Source organism: Drosophila grimshawi, unplaced genomic scaffold, assembly GCF_018153295.1.
Source record: "Drosophila grimshawi isolate 15287-2541.00 unplaced genomic scaffold, ASM1815329v1 contig_848, whole genome shotgun sequence".
Lineage (NCBI taxonomy): Eukaryota > Metazoa > Arthropoda > Insecta > Diptera > Drosophilidae > Drosophila > Drosophila grimshawi.
In genome coordinates, this window is record NW_025063692.1 from 8,717,972 (window position 1) to 8,737,305 (window position 19,334).

Below are 19,334 nucleotides of genomic sequence, written 5' to 3' on the forward strand. Positions count from 1 at the left end.
CTTAATTAGTTTGTTAAGAAAGAAGTAGCTGGATGTGAAATGATTAACTGACTGACTGACTGACTGACTGGCTGACTGACTGGCTGACTGACTGACTGACTGACTGGCTGACTGAGTGAATGAATGTATAACCCACTGACAATGCAAACTTTCTCTTTCTGAGTTGACATTTTAATCAGCAGCAGCCACTGAAAGCATACACAATGTATTCAATTCGCTGGCAAATAGTATTGTGTGGCAAGCATGTTAAATGAAATGAACTTTGTCGAGTTGCCAATGAACCACCAAAATAAAAAGCGGAAAGCAATACAAAAAATAGGCAAAAAAAAATGACCAAAAAACCCAGCTAACTAAACACAAAACTGTGGCTGTGGCCCCCCTGTCTCTCACTCTCTCTTGCTCTCTTTCTCACTCCCTCTCTCTCTTTCTTTTTGACCTGCACATTACTTTGAAAAGTGCTAAAAAGTATGCTATGGTAAATGGCGACATTGTTGCGCACAATAACAGCAACAGCCGCAGAAACAGCAGCAGCAGTCGGAGCAGCAGCAGCAGCAGCATAAAGAACTAAAAGAAACAGTCAACAGCAAGAACAGCAACAGCAACAACAAGAACAACAACAAGCCACCGTCAACTTTGTGCCAAGTTTACTTAATGACCCCGATATAAATTTTACTTAAAACATCATTTTTCTTTACGACTTTCGCTGCCAAAAGTGCGGCCTTCAAGTCGCTGTGCTAGGCTAGTGGTTGTGTGGTTGTGTGGCTGTGTCACTGGTGGTGGCAAATGGGCAACAGGAGCCACAATATAACAGTAGGAATAAGAAGACACAGCTGCGTCCCAAAAGTAGCAAGTTCCCCATGGCGACCAATCAAAACTTACTGGACGATGGCAGCTGTTTTTGCTTGTGAAAGTATTTTCTTTAATTATGACAATACTCTTAGATTGATGCCAGTTACTGGTTACTTGGTTTTAGTAGTAGTAGTTCTTCTTCTTCTTCTTGTCTTATATTTTATGGTGTGGTATGTGTGAAGGTGTGTGTGCTGCATTTGCCCATCACAAACACCATCCAAGTATTCAGTTAGCAACTTAACTGCAACTTTAACTTGTCAACTCAATAAATTTGTATGTGCCACAAGTAGTTTGGGTGCCATTTATTTTGTGATGCTCAGCAAATTTGTGTAATCAGCTTTTATGCCTGCTCGTTATCATCTACAAGAATGCCCAATGGCAATAGTTTAAGCAAAAAAAAGCTAATGTCTTGATTTTTTCAGCCATTGAGGCGCCTAGTCTAGTGGTTGGGCCTGCTTGCCAACTTGATCCTTGCAAATCTCAGGAACTTGATCAGTGTGGCAACTTTGGCGCAACTTCATGCCCCCCAGAAAGAGAAAGAGAGAGAGGGGGAGTGAGAGAGAGAGAGATAGATAGAAACACGCATCTCACTCACTTCACAATGGTGAAGTCAACTTTCAGCAAGTTCTCAATAAACTGGTCTACATTCGGTTGGAGTTTAGCTTGATGTTTATTGTAGTGGCAGTGGCAGTGGCAGCAGTGTGGTTGGCGGAAGGTGGACGACTACATTTTTCGCCGAGTTGGCGCAAAAAGTTTTCAGAAGCAAGACGATGATGCCGCAGACAAAGCAAAAGCCGAACATAAAACCAAAGGGCGAAAATGTCTAACGAATTGAAAAACTTTAAAAACGTCTTGTTAGGCGCGCTTCTGTTTCCTGCTTCCTGTTGGTTGTCGACGCTGTTGTATCTAAACCCAATCGCCCCTCAGCCCCTCAACCCCTCGCTAGCTAACTTAAATGCTGCTCTCAGGCCACTTGATTTCTGGCCTGTCTCCCAGTACTACTTTTGGTGCTGAAAAGTTTACTTGGCGTGTGTACTGTCAAGTCAACTTGGCCGTCAGCCATATATAACATGACTCAAGTTTGGCCTAAAAACGTCGACTCTCAATTTTGCTTCTTTTTTTTTTTTTAAATAACTAACTAAGTAACTCAACTAGCTTAACTGAAGAAACTAAACAAACTGTTCAACAACTAATCAATGCTTGAATTGCTTTGAATTCATTTGCAGTTTCGATGTAGAAAATGGCCAGGGCGCCCGATCACCGCTTGAGGGCGGTTCACCCAGCGCTGGTTTGGTTCTACAGAATTTACCGCAACGTCGCGAATCCTTTCTATATCGTTCCGATTCGGACTTTGAGATGTCACCAAAGTCAATGTCCAGGAACTCAAGCATTGCTAGCGAAAGGTAAGTAACGCACTAAATACAATGAATAACTATATAGAAGACTGATTATATATAGATTTATTGGTTTCTTGTCTCCAATAATCATTTGTCGATTGATCTCGAATACTGGTTGCATTACATTCGATTTATCCAAAGCGATAGATATTCCGTATCAATATTATTATGTGTCCTTTTTTTCGAATCTCTTTACAAATATGCTTTTTGTTTGTTCAACAATTTTCACAATATTTAACATCAAATCACCACAATTGACACAGACACGTTCTTTCCATGAAACTCATAATACATAAATAGTATTTGACTCTTGGCCACTACTGCTCCTTTCATATCAACAACACAGACACTTTTATCACAATTATCGCTAAACATCAAAGTACAATCATCAAAATCAGAATTGAGGTGTTCTGTGACGACAACTTTGGCCACGGCAGTTGCTACGACTACAAAGCTCTGTAGACAACCCTGACTCTGACTATTGCTAATACTTAAACCAATTTACCTGCTGTGATTAATATAACTTGGCTCAATAAGACTTACGCTACGAATCTCTCTCTACTTTTCTAAATGCTACTTTTACTGCTTAATATTTAGACAACTGATACTATTACTAGAACTACTGCTACTATTCTTACAGCAACTACTACTATTACTACAACTACTGCTCCTATTCTTACAGCAGCTACTACTATTTCTACGACTACTGCTACTATTCTTACAGCATCTACTACTATTACTACAACTACTGCTACTATTCCTACTGCAACTACTACTATTACTAGAACTACTGCTACTATTCTTACAGCAACTACTACTATTACTACGACTACTGCTACTATTCCTACTGCAACTACTACTAATACTACTACTAATTCTACTACTACTACTACTACTATTGTGACTTCTATTATTTTTATAAAAATTTGCACAACTAATATTTATAATGCAAGTACTACTAATGCTTATACAATTCCTATTATTTTTTACAAATACTTCAAATACTTTTACTACTATTTCTACTACTTCTTCAACTATACACCAAGTATTTATGTACATACACATACACATACATATGCTACTGCTATCTACGAATATCTGCTTCCGTTTATTACTACTTTTCCAATTTTCTGATACTTCTACAGCCATGCTCGAAGCATTTCTACTTAAGCACCTTCTTCCTGCCAACCATTACTAATTTACGACCCATTTTTGGTCAGCTGCCTTATCTATTTGTGTCCATGTGTGGGTGTATGTGATGTTATTCACTTGGCATCTGAACGTTTTTACTGCCAACTTGTATGTGTATCCGAATGCGATACTGTTACTAATTTGCAGCATCTGTTGCTATTGTCTGACTGCCTGCCTAACTGCCTGCCTCCTTGGTGCTTCAGCTTCCTTTTTTGAGAATGCTGCAACTAGTCGCAATGCCACACCTTAGCTACATGTATGTAGTCATATAAAAATATATGTGCATGTGGTTGTGCCATCATTTGCGGTATTTCAGGCACATTGCCATATTTCAATGGCATTGCAGCGACGCCTCTTTCTCCCTCTTGCGAGCAGCTCGAGCAGAGTTGGCATCATTTGATGGTAGCCCAGAGACGCCTCTAGCTGATGACATTTCTCGAATTCATAGCAAGCATTTTTGCCAAATTTAGCACTGCCCCTTTTTGGCATCAATTCGTGGTCAGCAGCAAGCAGCAGTTCCGCTCCTAACTTGTCTCACCCAATTTATATGGACTGTGTGTAACTCTCTAGCTCTGCGGTTTGGCGTCAGCTGCTGCTCTGTGCGCTCTGTCGACCGTTAACTATCCGGATTTTGGCCATTGTTGCTGTTGTGAGCGTTGTGTAGTGAAAGGCAGCAGTTGCAACTTTTTGTGTGTGATTATGCAAAGTCAGGCAGAAACAGAATTTTCCGTTTCCGACTTCAATTAGTTAGTCAAAGTTGCCAACTTATACTACACTCATCACTCGCACACTCGCTCCACCTGTGGCCCAACCACATACATTCATAGACGCACATACATATACATATGCATACATCATACATCATAAACATCATACACATGCACAAATATAATCAAACATTTTGCAACTGGAAGGCGGACATGCAATTATATTTATTGTATTTTTAATTTTTTTCTTGTTTTTGTGTCTCGACGCCACTTTGCAATGCATTCAAATAACAATAACAAAATAATTACACAAAACAAAACAAAATGAAATGAAATGAAATGAAAAGATCAGGTAGGGTAAAGTAAAAACAGATTCGAAAGACTCACACCATATGGAATTGGCTGGGTGAATGCAACCTTGAGTCGAGAAGCATTTTACAGCTATTTTTACACGAGTTTTTGGCTCTCGACGCGTCGTCTGTCGCCTGTCGTCTCTCGCCTGACGCTCGCACATCGCACGTCGCACATCGCTCATAGGCCAAAATGCTAGAATGCTATAAGTATCGCACAAATCGCAGATGAAAAATTGCAAAAATATTTGGACCGCAAAAACACTTAAAAAGCACCCAAATACAAATAAAAACAACAACCGATTGCCCATCACGTATACCCACTACAAACATACATATTTATTCACTATTCAAGTAGCACAGAAAACTAAAACAAAAAAAAAAGAAGAAGGAAAATAACATTTGGCACCGAACTTTCAATACACTTTTTCCAATTTGACAAATTGTTGGCTAATGTTAACTATTATCTTAAAATACATAAATGCGAACAAACCAGCAGCGATATTTACTTCAATAGCAGATACAATTTAGAAATTCTCTTCCAATTCCATTTTCTTTTCGAAGAGCAGCTTTGTGCACTATTTTTGAACATAGCTAAAAGGTTTCCCATCACGTTAATGACTAGAAAGCTAAAGATATCTATTATAACTTGGGGTTTATATTTATTCAGAGCTTTGTATTTAATACAGAATATATGTCCGCTTCATGTGACTTATACTACGCGATTCAAGCGACCAAAAGCGACTGACTCTTACTTCATGAAAGTAGCTTAAACATAGCATCGAAGAAGGTCTTGATCATAAGGAACTTACAATTACCGTTGCTCGCAGGCAACAACAGACTAACACTACAAAACGGGAATGCAAGACAAGCTGCGGTGTACAAAGGCAAATACAGTTATTTCCAATAATATAGTTAAAATAGAATTTGCAAATTTTTGCGTAATATGCGAACATGTTCCAACATCTTTGGCCATTTCAAATATATTTTACATCAAGAACCTGATTACGATATTTAGTTTACATTTCATGTACTCAATCTTAACATAAAACAAATTAAACAGTCGATTTTGAAGTCAAAGTAGAGTTTTTTCCCGATTTTCTTTAAACTACAAAAGCAAAACTGAGGAAATGCTCGTATGTTAAATAAAAATGCGATGAAAAGGCTAATCAAATGTAACGGATTATTGGAAGAACAAAAGCGGTAAATGTTTTATGTGAGGTCCAAAGAATTTATGGTAACTAAGGTCAGCAACTGAAACCTTGTAAAAAGCCATGTTCTGCTCAACTTAACAGCAAAAGTTTTGGCAAATACCAAAAGTAGCCAAGCCTATGACTTTCAGTTATGCAGCCCAAATGCTAAGCTGTGAAATGTGTGCCATTAATATTATATAATCTAGTAGCGTATATGTACACACATATACATATGTACATATGTATATATGTCTATATCTATATATAACAACTATATGTTGTTGTTGCTTTTGAGTCAAAGCAAAAGTGTCCTTGTGTCACAAATTGCTGGCTAAAGTTAGATATGCCCCCAAGTGCAGTGGCCCCAGGCGCTGTTGCTAGAAACATAAAAACGATTTAATTATACATAGTTGAAATAAATATTTTCGGTATTTTTGGCATTTTTTGGCTCCCTTTTCGGCCATTTGGCAGCGACAGCAACAGCAACAGCAACAGCAACACCAACACCCACAGCAAACAGCAACAACAACAGCAACAACAACAACAGCAGCAACAACAGCAGCAACGCAATTTGCATTTATATCTTTTGCTTTGTTTTTTTTTTCTTTTTTCATTTCTTTGCTCTGCCTATTTCGGCCTGACTGGGCCAGGCCAAAAAGTTTTTGGGTCTGCTTTAAAGTTTTCGGCAGGCTTCTAGTTACACTGCAGCCCCTCTAAAGCACCCGTCGACCGTCGGCCGTCGACCGTCTTCTTAACGTATTCCGGGGCTTGTTCGCTGCGTTTGCTTTCAATCAACTTGAATATTTTCGGTAAGACATATCGCAGTTCCCTCGTCTGCCAGTCTGCCACTTTCAAACAATGTTGTTGATGAGCCTGTCAATTGCACACTAGCAAACACACATACACACACACACACACACACATACCTATAAACGCTGGCAGTGACTGGTCCCAGCTTAGCTGTCATGACAACCAAAAACAAGCAAGTTGAGTGAAAATTTCATAAAGATTTCAACACTAATAACAAATAATTAGCTGACTGGCTGCGGCTGGCAAATGTCAAGGCCAACGAAATGAATTGAAACGAAACAAAATAATACACAAAACAAAACAAAATAAAAACAAAAAAAACAAAACGAAACGCAACGCAACGAAATGAACCAAAAGCAACAATTCAATTTACTATCACACTGACGGCTATGAATGCGCCAGATAAACAAATGAATACAACATGAGTAGCACTGCCACAGCCACTGCCACTGCCACTGGCACTTTAAGCACCACACATTATTCAAACTGTAGAAATTTGCGATCTAACTGGGATCGACTTGACTGAGAGCAACTCGAAGTAGCTGCTGTCTGCTGAATTCTACTCGATCATAAAATCCAAATATAATCAATCCTATGTCAAATTATTGCTATAGCCAACCAATGCTTTGAGATAGAAGCATTCGATATTTTTGAAAATTAGAAATATAACTTTTTAAATCACGTTTCATTTATCAGAATTATTCAAATCTTAGTAATCATACTCCTTTGTGGACTGCAGGCCATGTTCTGTTCGTCTTCAATCTAATCTCAAAAATCAATGCAAAACTGCAGACACTTATATATATATATATATGTATATATATTACCTGGCTTATCTTTTATCCGGTGTCCGAGACAAAAAAGCTGGTGCCACAATCGGTTGTCAGTTGTTGTTGTAAGTGTGGCATGTTGAGAAGTTGCATTACAGAAGCATTGCTCTCAAATCCTTCGATTGTTATTGAGCAGCTGACAATCAGGATCCATTAATGGATATGCCAAAGTGCAAAGGTCGAATTCAAATCCGAGAGCCGCCCAATAGTCGAAGCCTTTCAGGCGTTATTGTATTGTGTTCTGTTGGTTCTTCTTGCTGTCAAATGCTGTCAAAGCAGGGCACAAAGGGCAAAGGGCAACCGAGCAGAGCAGGTGTTGTCAGGTCAATTGTTGGACATGCAGCATACACCGCAACACAATATACAAACGAACACACACACAAACAAACAAACAAACAAACACACACAAACAGACAGACAGATAGACAGACAGACAGATAGACAGACAGAGCACATGCAAATGTCGTTGAAATTTATACGTTTTAAATTGCAACTTGCAACTTGCTGCTTGCTACTTGCTGCAAACTAGCTGCAAGGCTCTGTGTGTGTGGCAGGCAGGCGCATCGGCAACAATTTTAAAGCCAAAATAAACACACTTTGCTGGAAGGCAGGGCTAGTGGCTAGTGGGCGGTGTGTGTGTGTGTGTGTGTGTGTGTGTGTGTGTGTGTGTGTGTGTGTGTGTGTGCTGTTGTGCTTGCTGTTGGCATTTGCGAAAAGTTTAAAATGCAAGTCAGAGACAATGTTGTCATGTGAATGTGCCTGAGTGTATTTGGTATATTTTTAAATGTCAACACTTCAACTTCGCCTTTCGTGTTGTTGTTACACTCCTTGTGGCAATTGTTGCCAGTGTTGTTGTTGTTGCTGTTGTTGCAGTTGTGACGTGCGCATCACAATGACGTCATGTGCCACAGCTAACTGAATCAGCGATTCGCTTATCTATCAATTGCCGAGGGGTCATTGCCGTCGCATTGTCTGCGTCAGCAGTGTGTACAAGCGCTTGCTTATGCAACAAGGCACATTCCAACCATTCCAGCTCTTACACACACGCAGGCACACACATACACACACACACTCACACACACACACACACACACATGGGCACTTAACAGTCGCACGTGATGTCTCAATGAAGCAGCTCAAATCCCATTTGCTTTTCATTGCATACCCTCAGGGCGTCATACACACATTCACACACACTCGCACACACACACACACACACACACTCATTTACACAATTTATGTTGATTTTTCATTTGCATTTAGCTCAACCATAAAATAAGCGTCAATTATTTGTGCGAAATATATAAATTAAAAACAAACAAAATTTTTGGCCGGAAACTCACCCAATTAAAATGTGAAAGAAAACAAAAGAAAAGAAAAGAATCGAAACGAAAAGAAAAGAAACGAAACGAAAAAAAATAAAGACAAACAAAGGCGAAAAATAGAAATTCGTTGAATTTCCTTTTCTCCTTTTATTTTGTGTACGTTTTATTTTTATGTTAATTGTTGTGTGTTGCAACTCGATACTTGATAATCGATACTTGTGTTCTTCTCGTAATTGTTTTACCTCTATCTACTACTACTACTACTACTACTACTACTACTATTACTACTTAGCCTACTACTTAGCCTACTATCTACCTATCTCTTATGATTGTTATTTGTATTATCGTTGTTTATTATTGTAACCCTTTTGCAGGTTTAAAGAACAGGAGGCCTCTATACTCGTTGACAGATCGTACGTATGCCCAGTTCTCTCTCTCTCTCTCTCTCTCCCACTCTTTCTCTCTGTCTTTCTCGCTCTCTCTCTCACTCTCTCACTCTGTCCAAATCTATCTGTCTTTATTTGTCCTATGCATGCCTATTTGTGACTTGTTTGCCTCATTTGATCCACACAAACTGACCAATCCACACTTGTTGTTTGCCTTATTTATCTGCATGTCCATATCCATGTCATGTTGTGTGTGTTCTTGTTGTTGTTGTTATTGTTGTTGTTGTTATTGTTTGTTGTTGTTATTGTTTGTTGTTGTTATTGTTTGTTGTTCCCATAAAACACACATATTTATTGTGCATGCTTTGATAAGAGAACCATTATTATTATTTGAATTTCTTTTCTTTTGCAATATTCGCTTTCAGACCACTGTAAATTTAAGTGTACGCAATGTTCTACAATATTTGAAACAATATTTATGCCAACAATAATAATTTGACGCTATTTTATATGCATAACTTTCTTGTAAGCTACACACATACACACATCTATCTATATATTCATTTATATTTAATAACATTTGATTATATGTTGGGACTTTGATTTTTGCATTAGATTAGCTAGTAAGTTTTATCGTAAGTAATGTGCATAAATTATTACTATCTACTTAAGGCTTAACATATCAACATAATCTGCACAATCTTTTCTAATATTCTATTATTAATAATTTAAGATTTGTCTATTAGGAAAACAAATGTTCACTTGATGCAAAAATCATGTGCAACTCTTCCGGTATGCGTTGAAATGCTCGATTTTAATTTGACATTTTTCGATTTGATAACCCATGAATGAGTGTCGAGCACTCGTGAGTCAGATCACGTCACGTTGTCTTGTGTTGGCTGTGTGTCTGTGTGTCTGTGTGTGTATTTGTATGGGGGAAGCAGCTCACATGATGCTCAGCGTGTCACTGGCACAATTCGGTGAATTTTTATCCCAGTCATCATTTGTCGTTGTCGTCGCAATTAACGACGCAAAGCTGACCGAAAATACCGAGCAGGGTGCTAGGTTTTTGGGTTTGGGTCTGGCGAGCGGGGTGTGTTGTTGAATGAAAGCTGCCAAAGATGTGAAATCTGTGGCATATAGACAACAACAACAACAACAGCAACCACAACAAACTGCTTCTTCAGCAGCGTCAGTTCAGCTAATTTAAATATGAAAAACATTTCCTATTTCCTGTAGCAGCAAGTGCAAAGATGACAAACGAGAAGATGGGAAAACCCAAAAGAAAACCCAACACAATATTCGGTCGGTCAAAATGTGAAAAGGCTAAATCTCAGCAAAGGGGATGGTTGAAAGAGCTGATGCCGGTCTTGGTTTTGGGTTGGGGTTCGGGTTTGGGGCGCTGACCAGAAGAAGAAATGTCGTTGGCAAAATTCAATCAGAGGCTAGAGCGACGACACCCCGCCCCACTTGGCACCCCTTATGTTCAGCTTGTGCCCCAGTTGCCTGCCACATGCAGCGACGTTACGCTGTCGTATACGTAACGCACATATTATTCATACGCAGCGTGACACAAAAAAAATACCAGCGAGAGGGGGAGGGGGGAGGGGGTAACAAAAAAGAAGAAGAAGAAAAATAAATAGAAATGCAAACCAAATGAAATACGTTCTTTTCGCGCATTAAATTTGCCGCCTCAACTGCGACTGATGCTGCCAAACGGACAAAATTTCGCCAAAGCGTCCCAATGCAAATCACACCCAAATATGTGTGTGCCAGCTGCCGTTTATGTGTATACACACACGCACACACACACGCACACACACTCGAACACACACACAGATATGCATACATGTGTTTGTTCATGATTTTAGTGGCCTCTTGGGCTTTTAACAAAAATGCATCTCACACAAAATTTGTCATTCAGGCAAAAAATAAAATAAAAACTAATAAAAAATAAGAGAGAAGAAAATATGCTTGTCTCCATTCAATATTCTGCAAATACTCAAAGCCTTTTATGAACTTTAATCTTAATAAAGTATTCGAAATTTTTTCTGTAATTCCGATTGGATTTCTCATTTTGGGAATTTTACAGCACACTGACTAAGAAATTAAAAATATTCAAAACGAAAAAAATAACAGCAATAACATAAAATAGAATAATATTGGAAAAATAAAAAAAAAACCTGCTGTGAAAACCTGAATTCTAACGAAATTGTATATTACACAGAGCAATGGAAGAGAAACACAATCAGTAAACTTTAATCATTCTTAATATATTAATATCGACTCTTATCTTATCGAATCACGAATTTTGTTCTTTGTCTTACAAACAAAAATAGAAAAAAATGAAGCTAAACATTAATTAGATAAGCCAGCAGATAGTTTTTTTTTTTTTTTTTATTGTGTGTAGTTTTTGGATAAGCAAACAACAATGTTGAGTTTACTCTATATGCGAGGGCATATCTAAATAATGCTATTCGATGTTGATGTCTGTAAATGTTTATGGACAATTTCATCAGTCACTTGAATCGACTTCGATGCGCCCACATTGCTTGGCTGTCAGTCACGAGATTTCTGTCTGTATGCTGTATGCTGACCCAATGCCCCCATCACGAGCCAACAGTTTGCTTGAAATGTTTGCTTCTATTTATCGAGTTTGAGTGCCAGTCGTGAGTGTGTCTATATATATATATATATGTGTGTGTGTGTGTGTACACGACTTTTGTTTATTGAATGCAGCGCCACTTACCGTTCGTAGGTTGGGCGACGCAGTGGGCGGGCCAAGTCCGCGTAGTAATGCGAATGATTATCGTAATCAAGAATCGGGATTTGTGAATGAGGCATGGGGATTTGAAGATTGTGGATTGTGGATTGTGGATTGGGGATTGTGGATTGTGGATTGGGGACTGTGGATTGGGGTATGGGTAAATCAGTTGCATGAGTCGCAATTTAAATTGAAATTGGAATCAAAATTAAAATCTCAGAAGCTGCTTCATGCTGCGTATGAGTAATGTGCCCACGCCTCTTACACATGCATCTCACTCGCACTCACATTGGTTTGGTTCGGTTTGAGCAGAGGAGCAGAGGAGCAGAGGAGCACAGAAGACACACACAAGTGGGTTAGCTGAATTAAAAATTGCTCAAAATTATTATTAGAATTACGCGCGCGCGCTCATTTGCGACTAACCTGCGAGAGATATTAAAAATAAACGGTAGTAGTAAACGGTAGTAGGTAAATATAAATATGCATATTAGCATCTCTCATCATCTCTCGCTCTATCCCTCTATCCCTCTATCCCTCTATCGCTCTATCGGTCTATGTGTGTTTACTGTACTTGTGTAATGAACGTTCATTAAACGTACAGCAAACAAATGGAGATCGCTTGAAGGCAGCCAAATGGCAATTTCAGTTGAGAATTTATCAAACATTAGCGTAGCAAAGTGCGCTAAAATAAAATAGAGTATAAAAAAAGAAGAAAAAAAAAACAACAACAACAACAACAACACAAGCCAAGAAGCTAGCTGGCGAGAGCAATGTGAAGAGAGAGTGGAGTGAGCAAATGAAAATGAAAATGAAAATGAAAATGAGAGTGGGAATGAGAATGAAATTAATTTTGCGTAAGCAGAGATAGACAATCAGGTGGAGGCATAAATGATGCGCCAGAGATGATGAAAAAAATGATGATAATAATGATGTTGTCATTATGGTTGTTGTTATTATTATATCAGGCAAGGACGCCAGCTTGCCAGTCGGACATCGGATATATGCCGGTATTATAAATACAGGGTGTATCCACGTCTTGTCATCATTAAGCTTCATTTGAACTAACACGAAATACAACATTTTTATTGACCCTGTTCTCAGCCATTAAGTCTATTTCCACGTGATTTATGCGTCGACTAAGTAGAAATATATAATATTTTAATTATACTTTGTTGGTGTCATTTGCAGTAAAACTGTCAAATTTCAGATAGATCTTGAATGATAGTTGAATGTGTATTTGAAGTATTTTTGCCGTTTTGAAAATGAAAAATTCTTCAATTTATTTTTGCAATTTTTATTTTTAGAATTTGTATTTTTTGTTTGTTTTTGTTATTCCTGACACACGTGCGATATTTGTAATGCCAATCTTTCTGCTGCTCGATCAATTGATTTGTGTCAAGGCGACACCCTGTATATATTTCAACAATTGAGCAAATGTTGTACATGTTGTGTCAGTTCATCGTTGTTGTTGTTATTGTTGTTGTTATTGTTGTTGTTATTGTTGTTCCTGCTGCTGTTGAAGATGAGAAGCAAGCAAAAATTTTACGCGCGCGCAAAAAACAAAAACAACAACAAAAACTACAACAACAACAACAAGACTAGCACACAAATGATGAAAATGAAATGACACACACACACACACACACACACACACATAATGTCGCATACAGACACACATTTAATTTTATTTATTTATATTTTTTTGTTGTTGTTGTTTTTTTTTTGGGATTTTTTCTTAAGTTGAATATAATTTGTTTCTTACGTTACGTTCTACTCAGCTGATGGCTGCTGCGCTGCCAACTGTGCTGCCGGCGTCGCAGCGCTGCGCTGTCGTTTTCTACAATAATTTTTCTTCTTTTTTTTTTTTCATTTTTTTCATTTTTTTCATTTCTGAGCGTGCCGTGAGTTGTGTTGTGAGTTTTGTATTTTCGCTGGCCACGCCGCGGGACGCGCTCATTCTCGGCCAGCGCGTACTCGTGGAAAATTCAAAAAGCATTTGCGCTGTCGCCTCGTTTTTCTGTTTTCGTTATCGTTTTCGTTGTCGCCAGTCATTTCGAATAGTACCGGAAAATAGTTACTAATCAGAGAAATCGAAATCGAAGAAATTTGAATTGGAATTTGAATTGGAATTGGAAAGTGAAATTGAAATTGAAATTGATTTTGAAATCGCATTAGCCAGCGTTTTTGGCGGTTCCGGAGTGCAAGGTTCCGATGACCAACGATTGAAGTTTATTTTTTTATTGTTCTCCCGTGTGTATTCTCTGTGTGTGTGTGTGTGTCTGTGTCTGTGTGTGTGTGTGTGTGCGTGTGCGTGCGTATTTGCCACCATGCTTAACAAGAATTCAGCGTCGTCACAGTCGCTGCCGCGTGTGCACAGCTTCTTCAATATGATACCATCCATAATGCAGGACGATCTGGCTGTCACCATAATGGCCGATCGGGATAACATGTTCTCCATCAAATCGCAGCGCAGGTAAAGCTGTCGGCCCCGAAAAAAAAACATAAAGCAACAAAATCTATCTTTTATATCTGCTTATGCTTTTGACCGCCCCCTTAATATGCTAAATTCTAATTTTAATGACACAAAAAATGAGGAAAAAGCGAAGAAAAAAAAACTGCTGCTTCTGTTGCCAGTTTATTTACTTACGTTCCCAAAGACACATAAAAAAAAACTACATTTGTACATGCGTATTTGTCAAATAATTTTGAATATATATATATATATATATATGTATATATATATATAATTACGCTGGAGATTTCAAATGAAGTTTCAAAGTTTCTTCATTAGGCATTTCATTTAGTTTAATTAGCTTGTTGGCAAAAAGATTCACATTTCATCAGCATCGTCAATTGACTAATAAAATCAGTACTTCAAATTGCATTTGCGCAAATAAAAATCTTTTGTAAATTGTTAATAAATTATTTAATTGCCTTTCAATTGTTTTTATTTTCATTTAATTTTTTTTTTTGTTTAAGACAAGCACGGATTAGGAAATATGATCACAAAATGATTAAATATGAGTAGTAATATTGAATAATTCATCAATAAATATTATTAACAGACATGTGAAATATAATTTAATATTATTGTAGCTTAGACGTTTACTTAAAAGTTGCTCATAAAGCTGACTTTCCAATTGCAATCGCTTCAATATTAAAATATTAATAATAGCTGAAAAGCTATGTCTTGCAATAAAATGGATTTCATTTATTAAACTTGTGAAAAACAAGTGGAAAATATATATAATTTGAGTGCAATGAACAAGTTTTATGGAAGAACGGATTTTGTGAGATGAAATCATAAACAAATCAATAATGTGTCAGATTTGATTCAAATCAATTTATGAGAAATATGACAAATAGGTATTGAGCATATATACATATATATATATGTAGATATATATCTGTATCTGTGTGCAATGGCACAAGAGTATCCCCATTAAGATACCACGGCGATTCCTCGGACAATTATTCACAGCGAAGCGCAGTGAATGAGTCATTGGCATGTTTTTAATCTAGCGGCGAAATGCGTCGCAATATTCATAATCGAATAACGAAACAGAGCAGAAGAAAACCGAAACGAAACGAAAAGAAACGAAACGAATGTAAACGAAACGAAACGAAACGAAAAGAAACGAAGAGAGTATAGAAGAAGAGCAGAGAAGAGACATGCTTGGAAATGACAAATCAGCAGCAAAAACATTTCGTCTGTCTGCAAAGTGGCAAAGTGTCGTCTAGAGACGAGACGGGGGCAAAAGTGAAGAGTTCAAATTTACTGATGCTGCTGCTGCTGCTGCTGCTGCTGGCTGTAGATGTGTAAGAAGTGGGATGGGGGAGGGGGGTGTGTGTGTGTGTGGGTGGTGTGGGTGAATCTTGTTGTTGCACTTACTGCTGCTGCGTCTGTTCGCCTCTCGTTATTTATGTTGTTGTTTATGGTTGCCACTTAAGATGGGTGTTTGGATAGACAAATGGATGGATGAGCATGTGAGTACACACACACACACACACACACACACACACACACACAGTCTAGTATTGTACAATTGTTGCGACACACACACACACACACATAGACATTTGCTATATTATGTGGGATATTGCAACGTGCCAAAAATCAGGCAAACATACCACAAAGCACCGCTGTGAGTGGAGCGGTGCCGGTGCGCAGGCGGGCTTGGGGCAGCAGGGGCAACCTGCCTGTAAATGAGTTGGCATCATTAATCGTATATCGCTGTCACTATTTGCATATTGCTCTCTCTCTCTCTCTCTCTCTCTCTCTCTCTCTCTCTCTCTCTGTCTCGCTCACGCGCTTTCATTGAACATTGAACATTTTTTTGAAAAAGTCGCAGAATTTCGTTTTATAAATTTCAATTCTCCCAAGCGTTTTTATTGCCAGCCAATAGGCTCTAAAGCTGAACGGCAAAGAAATCCACCAACAAGTAATTAAAACATGCACAAATTGCGTATACCCTGTATTTAGTATTTTAATGTCACAATTCTTGTTTTATATACTTATAAAAAGATTCACATTTAGATTATTGACTTAATTGTTTGTTGAGCACATTTTTGTGTACTTTCAGGAATATGCATATCCTTTTTATGTTCAGAGCAGAGTTCTTATACGTATGTAATATTAATGAACTCAATACAGCTGCTAAGCGTACTGAGGTACAGGGTATTGAAAAATAGAAAATACAACATTAAAAAGCGAATCTTAATTTTGGCGCCGCCAACGTTGTTGTGTTATGACGTCACAGATTGGGCCAATAGCTTGATGGTTGTTGTTTGTTTTATTTATATGTTTTGTTAATTTTAATATATTAATATTAATTTATCCCATTTTTTGTTTGTCAACGCGAACGCAAACGGCAACGGCAACGGCAACGTCTTTGTGCTCGTCTCCTTGCCACGCCTGTGCCTTGGATATTTACTTTGTGTGTGTGTGTTCTTTTTTTTAATATTTTCTTTTTTTATTCTTGCCCGTTTAATATTTATTTTCGGCACAAATATTTCGAGGCAAGTGGCTCGTGTGCCGAGAAACAAGCTGCCACACAATTTCCACAAATTGTGCGCGCCGCTTTTCGTTCCGCATTTCTGTGGAATTTTCGGGCCAACCTGGACAGAATTGTGCGGTGCAACAAACTTGAACGTCCTTTGGCGTCCTTACATTGCCTTCCTTTGTGTGTTGGCATACGTGTTGTTTTTGGCATGTCTATTCGTGGCAATGGCGCTGACCTTTTGCGGTCGACCGACAGCTGCCAGCCTTTTTGGGGCCCTCGGGGGAGACCCTGATTGTCATATGGACTGGTATCATCGTAAACTCAGGCACCTATGAGTTTATTCCAGTTGATTTGCCAGCCAATTCGGTTAGGCTCACTCACTCACTGACTCACTCACTCACTCACACTATATCGTTTCCATTTAAATCAGTTTGAAATTTAAATCCATAAATTTTTGGTAGTTTTGAATATGGAAAACAACAACTAAAACATCGTTTAATTAACTGCGTGCGAAATTCCATGTTGAATTCAATGACTTCAATTCGGTTGCCATAGGTCGCTTAATGCCCAAACTTATGAATCGATAATTATATATATATATATATAAATTAATGTACACTCATGACTTCAAGTGCAATAAACGGTAATTAATGAAATGCAATTCAATAATCGAGTCAAGGCGAGTGTTGCCAAGTGCCAAACAGGTCACAAACAAATGTTTAATGATTTAATCGCATTTCAATTCAAAAAGTACTTAAACAAATGTTGTGTTGTGTTTTTTCTCGTTGTTCTCCTTCTTGTTACTCGCTAGTGTTGGCGCTTGGGGGGCTTGCTGCTTCTGTTACTCGCCAGTTCGATTACTCGTCACTCTTGTTACTCGCTACTCACGTGTGTTTCACTGTTTAATTGAATTATTTACGTGCATGTCTCACTCTCTCACTCTCTGCTTGTCGACGTGGTTATAGTCGCCATAGCATTTACTCTATTTACTCACTTTGTATTTTGCATGCACATGTGTGTTTATGTATCCTATGTTTGAACATCTATTTGACTTATGTATTATATGCATATATATCGTCTATCGTCTACATTTACTTATCCATTTTGCTCTCTCTCGTTACAGCCATGGCGAGGATCTGATTGTAACGCCGTTTGCCCAAATTTTAGCCAGTTTACGTTCAGTGCGCAACAATTTATTAAGTCTGACAAATGTACCAGCATCCAACAAGTAAGTTTTTTTTTTTTTTTTTTTTTTTGTGGTGATTTCGACATGAACACTCCCCCGAGACCCGAGACCCTACCCCCTACCACCACCACCAAGGGCTGCTGCCACAAAATCACTTAAGGCTGAGCTCGCGACCCCCCCGCGATCCATGACAAACAAGCAAACAAATCTAATTCACCAACCAAGGTTTCCACATTTCCCATTCTCAAAAAACACCACCTTTCCACATAAGCCCCGCCTAATAAAGAAAAACAAAAAAAAAACAAAAAAAAACAAAGAAAGAAAGAAAAAAATGGGAGGAGATAACTTTGTTTGTTTGCCTTCTATACAATTCTCCCGGACTCTGTCTCGCGCCTACTTCCTACTCATTTTCTCTTGCACTTATTGTCTTGCTGCCTGTCGATGTACCTTGCTCGCTCTCTTGCCCTCCCCCCTCTCTCTCTCTCTCTCTCTCTCTCTCTCTCTCTCAATATGTTTTAGTCATCTCACACTTTAATTAATCAAGCAGCAATTAAAACAACAACCAGAAAGTAAACAACAACAATAGCATAAAGCATTAATCTTCTTTACCGACTAACAATAATGATGTCTACATGTTTTATGTATGTATAAGTGTATGTATTCGTAACAAGTCCCCCTCCCGCCCAGCCACAGTCATCCACTAAACTTACACACACACACACACACACACACACACAACACAACTGTTGAAGAAGAGTAAAGACCCACTTAAAGCGAAATGACGACAACGATGCGGAGAAACGACCCACAGACACACACTGGAGCCGGACGGGCGGCGGGGCGGGGCGGGGCGGTGCGGGTTTCTATGGTTTGACGTGCCAAAAATACCGCAAATATATGTCGTACCGTACACTTTATTTATACATTTTTCCAACGAATATGACGGAACTCAAATCTAAAACATTGTCAGTTCTATTGAACTGGTCAGTCACCATGAAATGGCAACGGCTGCTTGCAGCCGAAAAAAAAATAGAAAATCCCCGAAAAGATCTTTTCTTTTTATCACCTATATTATGTTGTTTGTTGTTGTTGTTGTTGTTTGTTGTTGTTTGTTGTTGTTGCTGTTGTTGGCACTAATATATCTAACATTCTGGATGTGTGTGTGTCTGTGTGTGTTTACAAATAATAATACAAATAATACCCTTACCCTTACCAGCAGTCAGTGTTCTTTTTCCCTTGTTAGCCATCTTTTAATCCAAATAAAAAAGAGAATCCCATATTAAGCCACATAAGTCCATAAGTATGCAATTAATCATAAGCTAACCAATAATTCTTAATTGTTG

At 38.3% G+C, this 19,334-nt stretch overlaps 1 protein-coding gene across 11 annotated transcripts in view; it reads left to right on the forward strand.

Moving 5' to 3' along the window:
- Positions 1–19,334, forward strand: part of LOC6565661 (cAMP-specific 3',5'-cyclic phosphodiesterase) — a 117,185-nt gene that overhangs the window by 91,422 nt on the left and 6,429 nt on the right. For 5 of the 11 annotated variants that reach the window (XM_043216281.1, XM_043216282.1, XM_032738996.1 and 2 more), the window contains 3 exons: positions 2,076–2,252; positions 9,027–9,065; positions 17,929–18,033. In XM_043216281.1, coding sequence (XP_043072216.1) covers positions 2,076–2,252; positions 9,027–9,065; positions 17,929–18,033 — 321 coding nt within the window. Of the gene's footprint in view, positions 1–2,075; positions 2,253–9,026; positions 9,066–13,729; positions 14,276–17,928; positions 18,034–19,334 lie in introns of those variants that run through there. The other 6 variants (XM_043216283.1, XM_032738998.1, XM_032739000.1 and 3 more) reach the window with 3 other exon arrangements.